This window comes from Narcine bancroftii, chromosome 9 (assembly GCF_036971445.1).
Source record: "Narcine bancroftii isolate sNarBan1 chromosome 9, sNarBan1.hap1, whole genome shotgun sequence".
In the NCBI taxonomy this organism is placed as follows: Eukaryota; Metazoa; Chordata; class Chondrichthyes; order Torpediniformes; family Narcinidae; genus Narcine; species Narcine bancroftii.
In genome coordinates, this window is record NC_091477.1 from 39,177,330 (window position 1) to 39,189,792 (window position 12,463).

The window sequence follows — 12,463 nt, forward strand, 5'->3', positions numbered from 1 at the left end:
AAGTCTACCAGAAGGCAGACAAGAGTTGTCATTTTCAATGTCTTGAGCCCCTTATAGTAAGAGAAAGAGAAGCAAAAGACAGTCCCATCAGAGTGTGGACTCGCCTCCAGTGCACCCGCAGCCTCTGGAAGATGAGAAAGGGAAATTGGTATTAAGTGATGAGGAAATGGCTGAAATATTGAACAGATATTTTATGTCTTCATGATGGGAGACATGTTCAGCATGCCAAAGAGTGATGGTAGGGATGTGAAAGGAGGTGAGGGCCTCGATAAAATAATTGTGACAAAAGAGATAGTGATGAGCAAACCAATGGGACTGAAAATGGACAAATCCCCTGATCCGGATGGGATGCATCCCAGGGTACTGAAGGAAATGGCGGGGGATGTAGTCGATGCGTCAGTAGTCATTTACTAAAATTCTCTGGAATCTGGGCAGGTCCCGGCAGATTGGAAGTCAACAAATGTCACGCCACTTTTTAAAAAGGGATGTAGGCAGAAGACGGTTAACTATCGGCCAATTAGCTTAACATCTGTAGTCAGAAAAATGCTTGAAGCTGTCATTAAGGATGAAATAGCGAGCCATTTAGAACAAAGGGGTTCCTTTTGGCAGATGCAGCATGGATTCAGAAAGGGCAAGTCTTGTCTGAGAAACTTGCTGGAATTCTTTGAGGATATAATGGGTGCGGTAGATAGAGGGGAACAGGTTTATATTTGGATTTCCAGAAGGCGTTTGATAAGGTGCTGCACAAGAGACTTATCAATAAGATACAGATGAATGGAGTTGGGGGAAGTATATTGGCATGGATTGAGGACTGGTTAACTGACAGAAGGCAAAGAGTTTGGATAAATGGGTGTTTTTCTGATTGGCGGATAGTAGTAAGTGGGGTGTTGCAGGGGTCAGTGCTGGGCCTCCAGCTGTTCACCATTTACATTGATGATTTGGAAGAGGGGGATAGAGAGTAGTGTAGCTAAGTTTGCAGATGATACTAAATTGAGTGGAAAAGCAAATTGTTCAGAGGCTGCAGAAGGATATAGGTGAGTGGACAAAGTCTGGTAGATGGAGTACATCGTTAGTAAATGCAAGGTCATCAACTTTGGTAGGAAAAACAAAAGAGCAGACTATTATTTAAATGGTGAAAAACTGCAACTTGCTGTAATGCAGAAGGACTTGGGAGTACTTGTTGACAGGATGGTAACTGGTAGCCTTCCCTGCCTCAGACTTCTCAGAAATTGCAGTCACTGACAAATGAGGAGATGTTGCGTATTCTGGATAAGTCACTTCTTAAGTGGACTCTGAGGAACTTCATGCTCCATACTCTCTCCACTACCAAGTTAGAAATGTTCCAGGTCTTCTGAAGTTCATAATTATCTGCTTTGTCTTGTGCATGTTGAGACTCAGGTTGCCATTCTCACACCATACCACAAGATTTTCCATCTCTTCTCTGTAGTGCGACTCATCATTGTTGCTGATGAGGCCAACTACTTTTGTGTCATCTGCATGCCAGATGATTCTGTTGAGCTGGATCTGGTATTGCAGCTATGGGTCAGTAGTGTGAACAGGAATGGGTTGAACACACAGTCCTGAGGTGCACCAGTACTCAGCATGATGGTGGTCAATGTTCTGCTGCCTATGTAGACAGACCGCTGATTAACTTTCTTCAGGACAATGTTAGTGTGGTTGGGTCCAGGAAAGGTCCTCTGAGAGTGTGATTCCCAGGAATTTAAATTTGCTCAACTTTTCCTCCTCTGATTTTCAATGATCACTGGATCGTACCTCTCTGGTTTTCCATTCCTGAAGTCCACAATAAGCTCTTTGGTTTTGGTGACATTGAGTGCAAGGTTTGTTGATGCACCTTTGAGCCAAGTTTTTAATATCCCTTCTATATGCTGACTCATCCCCCCTCTTTATATAACCTATTACCGTGATATCATCAACAAATTTGTAGATGTTGTTGTTGTTGTACCAAGCCATACAGTCATTAGTGTAAAGCAAAAAGAGCAGGTGGCTAAGTTTGCAGCCCTGTGGTGTTCCAGTACTGATGAAGATTGTGGAGAAGATATTCTTGGCAATCCTCACTGATTGTGGTCTGGAGGTGAGGAAATCCAGGATTGAATTACACAGTAGGGTATTGAGTCCCATGTTTTGGAATTTGCTGATCAGTTTTATGGGGACGATGGCATTGAATGCTCTGTCTTTGCTGCCCAGGTGTTCCCAGCTATGTGTAGAGCCAATAAGATGGCATCTGCCGTGGACTCGTTGTGGTAGAAAAATTGGAAAAGATACGAGCTGCTATGCTTCAACATCAGCCTCTCCAAACACTTCATCACTATGGCTGTGAGTGACACTAGTCGGTAGTCATTTAGGCAGGTTACCACACATAACAGCCCCAGCCTGTTACGGGAGGCAAGGAAGGAGTTTGCAAGAACTCTTTAACAGAAATTTTCAAATCTCCTCTGTCCACAGAAGAACTAACAGATGTCGAAATGACAAATGTGGCAGCTTTATTTCAAATGGGCATAATAGCTTTATAATTATGAGTCCAATTATAAAAGAGAAAAATTATTGGAAAATTTTCTGACAGAAGTAATGTGCATTTGGAGAGGCACAGATAATGAAAGACAGTTGACTTTGAATTGAATGGAATTGTTTATTGTCATGTATTGAGAATCAATGAAAAACTTAGGGTTTTGCTCTCTGGACAAGTCAAGGCATATATATATAAATTTAAATTTATAAATTAATGTGCAGCTTGGAACCATTATCCACCATACTGCACTTGCATTTACTCCCAGTATAATCATGACTGTGTAGCCTTGATTGGCTCTAACTCCGAGGCCCCTAAATGTTTTAGATCATTGACCCCTTCATGGAATCCTTGATCCTTCATCAAACCCCAGGCATGGAATTCTCTTCCCCCACCCCCACCGAAGATATTCCTTGTATGTCGGGGGGGGGGGGGGGGGGGAGGAATGGCAGCAGTCCTGGCCGGGATTGGGGGTAAGTGACAGGGTGGAATTGGCACCCCACCCATTGCTGCCACCAGCACCCCCAACAAAGAACATGCATCTCCACTCCAACAACCCTCTCTCATCCTCCAGTTCGTTCTCAATTTATTAAAAGGCCGAAGCCAAATAAAACATGGTGGCCACCAAGGCCAGCACTCGTGAGAGGTTAGCCACCTCTGCCATAGGTGCTATCTTCCATAGTTACACCCGTTTTAGACTGCAAAGATTCAATTAACCTCCCTTCCCCCCCCCCCAGCATTTATAACCCCATTTCAACCCCCAAGCATTTATTGACCCCTTGGATAGTCCCCTTGATATCTATCACTTTGGAGACCCCTGCACTAACTCAATCTACAAATTTGCTAACAAAACCATTGTTGTTAGCCGGATAACTGGAAATGATGAGTCAGAATGGAGATCAAGGTTGGGTGGTGTCAGGACAATCTTGGTATCAACATCAACGAAATCGAGGACCTTGTTGTTCTTAGAAAGGAGAGGGTGAGGAATCATGAACCTGTTCACATTGATGGGATGGAGAAGGCAAGTGTTAGAACGGTTCTCAGTGGGGCTCGGGAGCTCTGCAGCTGAAAGACCAATGCATGAAGCGGGTTGCTGGTGACTTGGAAGGTGTGGGCTGCTGGAGACTGCTGTCAGGAGACTGCCTCAAAATTGGCTGAAGGGGTACCAGATGTTGGAATTGGGATGTGAGGGCGTTGAGGGGTTCCTGACTGTGTCAGAGTTTGGATCTCAAGCTTGGATTGCCAATGGTTTGGATTGGACTCTGTGAGGCTGCAGAAGTGCTGGAGGAGAATCTGCGGACACTTGGTGACACTGGGGAGACTCTGACTATAAGAGGTGCTTCAGGCAATTTCTGCCAATGGCAAATCTGTCTGCCTTTCAGCAGACAAAAGCAATTTAATGTAATATGACACTTTTATTTAAATGACAATAAATTTAATATTGAATCAACCTTTTTCTTTCCCGTCACGTACCACTTTAAGTCATCCCTAACAAACCACAGAGCCAGCACATTGAAGACAGCTTGAAGAAGGCACAGCAATGCCATAACTTTCCTACGAGTATGAGGAAATTTGGCATGCATTTAAATACTCTATCAAACTTCGACAGCCTGGTTTGGGAATTCTTCTGCTCAGGAACCCAGAAGGAAACAAATATAAACATATTTAATAATATTTTAATAATATCCATGACAGGCTCCGACCTCCCATTCATGAATACATCTATGTCAGGTTCTGGCACAAGAAGGGAGCCAATCGATGGGCCGAATGGGTTGCTTCTGCTCCTTTAACTTGTTAACATCACCCTGGTCACAACTTCTTCTCACTGCTTCCTTTAGGCTGAAGGGACAGAAGCCCGAAGACCTTCTAAGTTCAAGAATAGTTTATTTCTAACAGCTTTCAGGCTCTTGAACCTGGTCTCCACAGGCATTTTGTTGTACTAATCCGACACTGTTCCGACCTCACAAAACATGATTGCAGACCCTTTGTGCACTATTTTTAAAAAATTTTTAGCTGTTTTTGTATTTATTTTTCCAAATTACCAAAGCAGCAAGTAAGAATTTCGGTGCTCGTGTGCACTGCACAATATATATGACATTATAGCAAGTTGCCAGTCAAGTTAGATCAATCTCGCTGACAAAATCTGTGTTGTCACTTCGGACTGTTTCAAATTAACCAAATCAAATACCTGTATGCAATTTTCTGGAACCACTCGTCGCCGTCAATCGTTCAATTGTCACGTGAGCTTCGTTCTGCGCGGACCTGAGAGAGAGCGAACGACGGGGCGGGACCAATGGGTGGGTGTTATTTCCGGCAGCTGGTTTCCGGCTGGTTGTCGGCAGTTGGTGGCTGCGAGGATTTGTGTGCGATCATCATGGGTTACAACGGGCTGATGGTGCCTATAATTGTCCTCACCGTATTTTGGGGTGTCGTGGGTGGTGTCGTTCCTTGGTTCATCCCGAAAGGACCAAACAGAGGGTGAGGTTTGAAGCCATTCGCGGGGGCAAGCGATGGGAGAGTTGGGCTTGTGGAGGCCAGGACGGGGCAACTCCTTTCACTTGGAGATGAATCTGCGTCACGGTGACCTCTCGAGCAGAAGCTCGTATCATCTGGGAAGAAGGCAAACTCTGCCCTGGGAAAGTGTTAGTGAAGGAAAGGGACGGCCGAGTGAGAAGGAGAGTGTGATTCGTGCGGGGGAACCGGTCAATTGGACGCACGAGGGGAAGGGGAGCGAAATGAGAAAAATCAACGGGATTGTCGGAGCATGGGGAAATGAGGAAGGAGCCGATAATGCCGTTCTAGGAAGTGCAATTCGGAAATTGAGAGAAATTAATGCGCTGAAGTAGTTTTTTTTCGGGGGTGGTAATAAAGTAAGCGTTTAGGAGGTAAATCTGAGCACAAGTTCTTCATAATTGACTTGAAAACAGATTGGCTCTGCGTTTCTTTGAGTGACTGCATAAAAGAGAAAGGCAATACTGTACAGTACGTGGGGCTAAGATTTTGACAAACTATTTCAGTAGTGTTAGCAGTTGTTTTGTGTTTGCATAAATGCCTTGTGTATTACATTGCCAACACCTAAATATTTCTCAGTTTGATGACTGATTAATGAAAGAGAAAGATTGATGTTGCATTTGCTGTGTACCTTGGTTGCTGGAATGTATCCAATATAAAGATCTCTGAAGATGCAACACAGTTGAAGAATGCTTGTCCTAATTAACAGGGCACAATGTAAATTGATTTTGTGAAATGGAAACATTTGAAAAATGCGTTTAATTACCTTTTGTAAGGTGTTTTGTTAATTGGGAGCTCTGGCAAAGACAATAATATTTGTGATTCATTAAAATCTTCTTTCTTCTGCAGTGTCATTAATACAATGTTGGTGACGAGTGCTGTTTGTTGCTATCTTTTGTAAGTATAAACAATATTCCTGCTGTATGATCTATCAAGTACATTGTGCTATTTAAAAAAAAAATATTTTCAAGATATGGCCATACCTGCATTTATTCCTCATTCTTATTTGCCCTTGAGAACATGTTAATGGTGAGCTGCTGCAGTCCTGGCCACTGTTTTTCTGGATACTCTTAAGTGTTGTGAGACTAGCTGCCTTCACTATTCTAATAACTGGGTGAAAATTCTTCCTCTGATTCTTTCTAAATATCTTATCCCTTGTTGATTAGTTTTTGATGGCCTTTGATAATTTTGTATATCTCAAAGACCTCCCTCAGTTTTCACTGCCCTAAAGAAAAAAAATCTTCCTTGTAACTGAAGCATTCCATCCCAGACAACATCCTGATAAATTACCTTTGTACTCTTTCCAGTGTTGTCATGTCCTTTCTATAGTGCAAAAGTGTTTAGGCCAGAACACAGTACCGTGTACAATGTATTACAAAGCTATAAACTTCTAGCAGCTGCACTCTATAGCCTTGTTAATTAGGACAAGCATTCTTTAACTGTGTTGCATCTTCAGAGATCTTTATGCTTGTACACAAAAATCACTTTGTTCCTCATCACAGCCAAACAGTTTTATATTCCTTATACATGTCCTGTCCTTGTTAATCCACCCAAAATGCATCATCTTGTATTAAATTCTAACTGATTGCTGTTTAAACTGATAGTCTCCTTTCTATTCACCTAGACCACACATGTCAAACTCAGGCCTGCAGGCCAATTTGGCCCGTGATATAATTCTATTTGGCCCACAAGATCATAACAAATATGTATTAGAGCTGGCCCGCTGGCCGCCGCGCCAGTATAGCGCATGCACAGCTAATACTACAAATCCCAGAATGCTTTGCAAATGCGTTGGCACCGGCCCGTCAGCCCGCTAATCGCCCCCACCTCCTCTCTTTACTTTCATTAGCATCTGCGACCTGTCGCCCAACTCACGTGTAATAAACCCCTTACGAAAAATGGCCAAACGAAAGACAGAAAACTGGACCTTTCAAGACAGGTGGGAGGCAAACTCTGACCCCACAGTTTGATGAACTTGCATCTAAGAAGAGATGCCAAGTATCTGGTTTAGACCCAGGTGCATCAGAGTAAATCACAATGTAGCAGGCGAAGCTTGGATTAATATTTTCTTTGGTTAACTTTGGACTGTTCATAGTTGAAAGATTGGATTTTCATTGAAACAAGTTGTTATTTTTTTGACTTGTTGGCTTGTGAAAAAAAATACATTTAAAAGGAGCTTAAAGGCTATAGAGAAATATTATTTATTGAATATTTTATTTCTCATTTGTTAATGCTTCTTCTGGAAAGAGTTTAACCAAAACTATTATTAAACATTTATTTTAAAAAGAAAAAAATTAACATTACATATGTTGAAAGAAGAGAAAACATGCAGATGTTGTTGAAAATTTTCAATAAATATTTAGTTTGGCCCACGACTTATCCAAGTTTTTAATTTTGGCCCTCTGTGAATTTGAGTTTGACACCCCTGACCTAGACAGATCATTACTGTCTGAGAAACAATGAGGGTCTTGGCACTGATCCCTACAGTACACCATTCCTTGCAGGTTTCTATTCACAAAAACAACCTCCATCACTCTCTGCCTTCTATTACCAGTTCAATTTTGTTCTTTGAGGGCATCCTGTTGATCAGTGGTTTTCAAACTGTCCCCCAAACTCTCATTCTACCTTAAGCAATCCCTGTGGCATAAGTGCTCTGTGATTGGTAAAGGATTGTTTAAGGTGGTATGTGAGTGGGAAGGGAAGGTTGAGAATCACTGCTCTAGACCCAATTGTTACTAAAATATTTGCTTGAGAAAAACTGTCATTGGCCTATTTCCTTTGGAGTTATGAAACAGTGCACATAACATTCAATTGGATATGATTGAAACAGTGTTTTTCAAACTTTCTTTCCACTCACATACCACCTTGGGTAATCCCCCAGTAATCATAGAGCATCTATGGCATAGGGGTTGCTTAAAGTGAAATGGAAATTTAGGGGGGAAGTTTGAAAACCACTGCTGTAGATGGTGATCCTAAGTTTGTACCGCCCTGGTCCTGATGGATTGCTGAGGCCTTCAGTTTAAGAAATGCAATGAGAGTAACCAAAGTGATGTAGATTTTAGTCATTGTGTTCCAATGTTGTAAGGAATTGATATTTATGATATAGATGTGGTACAAATCAAGTGAGCTGTTTTGACTGGGATGGTTTTGAGTTACTTGTTGGAAATGCACAAAAGCCAGACAAATGGTGAGTGCTTTATTACATTCCTGCCATGTGCAGTACAGATAATGGAATTCCACAAGGAATGTCAGGAATGAGTCACATTGCAGGATACCTGTTTCTACACTTGTTGCTACTGGTGACCCCCAGGATGTGATGATGGGAGGATTTGCTGAGTGGTTAATTGTCATTGCCCACTACTTTTGCCATTACCATTTGTCATCCTGTAACTGAATGAAATCTAGATCTTACTAAATGCAGCTGTAGAATGAATGTGTACATTGTGGCATGAGCAAATATCCTCACTTCTAGACTTGTGATGAAAGGACTTTGTCCAGAGATAATACAACTTCAATATCCAGACATCATCTTTTGTGTGATCTACTATGAAAATTGCTTTCCCCTTTATTCCCATTAACTCTAGTTTTGCCAGGATTCCTTGTGACAGCTTTTAGACAAAAGTTGCCTTTGATTTCAAGGGCAAACAATGAGCTTCTGGAGGAGCTCAGTGGATTGGGCAGTATTCATGAGTAGAAATGGTCACTTAATCTTTTGGACCTGAAATATTAACTGATCACTTCTATCCATGAATGCTAGCTGACTTGCTGAGTACTGACACCATTTCTTTGTTTGCTCAAAATTCCAGCATCTTTAGTTTTTTCTCTCTCTATTCCTTTTTAATAACAAGGGCAGTTCAGCTCATTTCACTTTGAATGCACCTCTTTGGTCCATGATTGGTTCACATCTGAAGCTGTAGGTCCTGGTGAAACCCAAACTGAATATCAGTGAATTGCTGATGACTGCTTCTATTACTTTGAGATGGATTGGGTGACAACTAGCCATATTGGATTTGTTGTGCCTTTTGTGAACAGGACAACTTCCCACATAATGGAGTAGATACTAGTATTGCAACTGCATGTCTGAAGATGCACTTGGTTCTGGAGCAGAGATATTCAATCCTGCAGCTAGGATGTTGTCTGGTCTCATGATCTTTACTGTGTGCAATGCTCTAAGCCATTTCTTAATATCACATAGTGAAGACAATCTCTCTCTGAAATGATGGAGGTCGCTGGAGGAAGTTCATCCACTTGACACTCCTGGCTGACATAGTTGAGAATGTTTTGCCTTGTCTTTATAATTTGTGCTGGGCCCCACCATTATGGAGGATGGGAATATTCTGAAAGGCTTTTCCCATTGATTAATTTTCATAGACGGTGGTTTCTCCTATTAAAATAGCATTTGCAACATGTAGAAATTCTGGTACTAAAACTTTTGCTTTTGATGTTTTTCCTTGTACTTTTTACTCTTGGTTTCCACTCTCCTAAATGATGCTGCTTGCTTGATACCAAATTTTGGCTGAGCTGACATCAAGTTAAAATGCATTGTATTTAGCTCTGCTGTAAACTTTAGCTATGGCCCAAGCTATTTGGCTGAATGTGGCCCTCCCGTGTGATGACGCATTAATAACTCCATCTTTCTACCTGCTGTCATCTGAAACTGCCTGCTTGCAATTTGACTACAATAAAGTTTTGGACACCTGTACTATCAAAGATCGCTTGCTTCCTCCAACTGTGGCATCTTCTGACTCCACCCTGCTTCAACTTGACTGATTCAACTCATACTTTTTGAGCTCTAAACTCCATTGTCTCTGTCCAATTCTTCTGTATGTATGTTCACAGACCAACACTGCATCCTGGTTAAGCAACTGAATCCTGGCAACAGAAGCAGTTCATTTAGCTCTTTGAGCGGTTTTTACTTTTGGTTTATAGTTTTGCCACATACATGGTTTTCGTCTGACAAATTTTAGTTAACTTTCAAGTTCAAATTTATTGTCCAAGTACATGACATCACATACACCCTGAGATTTTTCTTGCAGGCAAGGCAAAATTTCCATTTATCAGCAGTGTAAATTGTGATCACGAAGAAGATATCTACAAAAGTGAGAATAATAAACTGCAAATACAGAAAAAAAGTAATAAATGTGCAAAGTAAGAGACCTTAAATGAGTTTGAATCTAATGGTGATGGGTAGCAACCTTTCCTGAACTGGGTGCTATGAGACCTGTGACACCTATATATCTTTCCTGATGGCAGCAGCAAGAACAGAGCATGTGCTTGTTGGTGTGGATCCTTGATGATCGCTGCTGCTTTCTGACACCAGCATTGCATGTAGATGATTTTTTGAATATTGAGAATTTTCAATCAACATGCAGTCAAAACAAAGAATAATCAGAAAGAAAAAATATCAATAATATTAACAAAATAATAAAATATCAATCTGCATGTTGATATTAAAGAATGAGAAAGAAAAGCATCAATATGTGATTTAATTATTGTAAAGAAAAAAAATTACAATAATACTACAAAAATGCACATTCAATGTCCATGTTGAACCAAAGAGAGAAAAATATAATAGAAGGAACTCTCCCACTCCAAGAAATGAGAAAGAAAAAGTAAAAGAGAAAGAATAGGAAAAAGATTGGTTTCACCTTAGATAAACCCCACTCCCATCAAGGAACAAATAACCTGACTTATCTAGGGTCCTCGGTGCTATAAGCACTGGGTGGGGTGGGAAAAGACAGGAGTGGGGGGGGGGGGGGAAATCGTTAAAGATGTACCCTGACGTACCTTGGGTATGAATTTAATATTCTTGAAAATGCATCATACCTGTTTCTGAGGTGATAGGTTATCTTCTCCAGGGAAACACAATTATGCATTTCTATCTTCTAGTGGGCTAAACCTAGTTGGGAATCAGATTTCCAAGTAACTTCTATGCATTTCCCAGCCACTGCAAAAGAAAGCTTAATGAATTTTAAGTGATATTTCAGCATCCTTATTTTAGGTCTTGCATCTTCTAAATTCACCAATTAAAAGTAATTTGGTACCTGAGGGCATTGAATTTCAGTGTAATGTGTGTGTGTGTATGTATGTATATATATATATATATATATATATATATATAGGGAGAATTTGTTAAGATTTAAAGTAGGTTACATACACACATTTTAAAACCGATCTTATTTGAAATACTGAAGAATTCATTTTCAGTAACATTGCAGGATCTTTGGAGACTTTTATGCACATTTCACAAGTAGGTGCTAATTGAAATGACATCATGAAATGAATAGACTGTAGCCGCTACAAGACCATTGTTTGGAATTGGAGACTGGCTGGATGGTTGGATAACTACAAGGCTCTGACCTTTCTGCAAAGTGCTCATGTAAGGGTCACTCCTGGGTTTTGTTTACCTAAGACAATAACTTGACCAAGGGGGAGAACTCCTGTGGTTTGCTGAAGAGGGTGGGGGTTTTTAAACAAGTGAGAGAGTCACATGGCTTTCTGGCAGTCGCAGTTGGAGAGAGAGAGAGAGAAAAGTTCAACAAGCTCTCTCAGCTAGTGTGTGTGACACTGAAAGCAGCTGAACGGTGCAAGCCGGGAAGCTGGTTTGAAACAGATAGCACTTCCAACCATCCACTGCTCTGGAGCTATCTGTCTGATGTTTCTTTTGGAATAAGTGGAACAGAAAGGAACTCTGTGGTAGCCTGAAAGAAAGAGGTTACCATATGGAGAAGCCTGATGGGGCAAGTTTCATTAGCTAGACCTTTAGGTGACTAATGGTGGTACCTTGGTTGTGGAAATCATGGAACAACTTGTCTCTCTCTCTCTGCAAACCCTACAAGAACCTTCCTGAGTGGTAAACATTTACCTTTTGAGCACCAAAGCCTGGTGAACTTTATACATGTTAAATTCTTTGCACAGTATAAGAATTGCCTGCTACCAGAGAACTTGGAAGAAGTGAGATTGAACTGTGAACCAAAGAACTTTTCTTAAATTTATACACACATTACATACATGTGCGCTTAGAATTAGAAGGGGATTAATTTGGGTTAGTTAAGTGTAGAGATAAGTTAAAGTTTGATTCTGTTTTCATATTTAAAGTTAATTTAAAAACAACTTTTGTTTAAATAACTATTTGTCTTGGTGAACGTCTATTGCTGCTGGGTTTTGGGGTCCTTTGGGCTCGTAACATCTGTAATATTTTAAAGATCACCCAAATCTTCTCAGAATGGTCTCACTTTAGAGCATTATCTTGAATGCAAGAAAGTACCTATTTCTTGACCACATCAAAAGCATTAGTCTGATATTTCCAATTTTAATTTGTGTAACTTTTGTAGAGTAAGGTATAGCTGATGCAAGAAGTTGTATTGCACCAGCTGATACCTTGCATTAATCATGTTAATCATGCTGTCCCAAAATATCAGATCAGCA

The 12,463-nt window shown here is 40.8% G+C and overlaps 1 protein-coding gene across 1 annotated transcript in view; it reads left to right on the plus strand.

The window, feature by feature from the left end:
• The first annotated feature begins 4,825 nt into the window (after window positions 1-4,825).
• The window catches only part of atp6v0e1 (ATPase H+ transporting V0 subunit e1), a 45,489-nt gene continuing 37,851 nt past the window's right edge, over window positions 4,826-12,463 (plus strand). Inside the window, exons 1-2 of the mRNA XM_069898853.1 lie at window positions 4,826-5,002; window positions 5,885-5,932. Of these exons, the coding sequence (XP_069754954.1) occupies window positions 4,899-5,002; window positions 5,885-5,932 (152 nt within the window). The 5' untranslated portion in view covers window positions 4,826-4,898. The remainder of the gene's footprint in view (window positions 5,003-5,884; window positions 5,933-12,463) is intronic.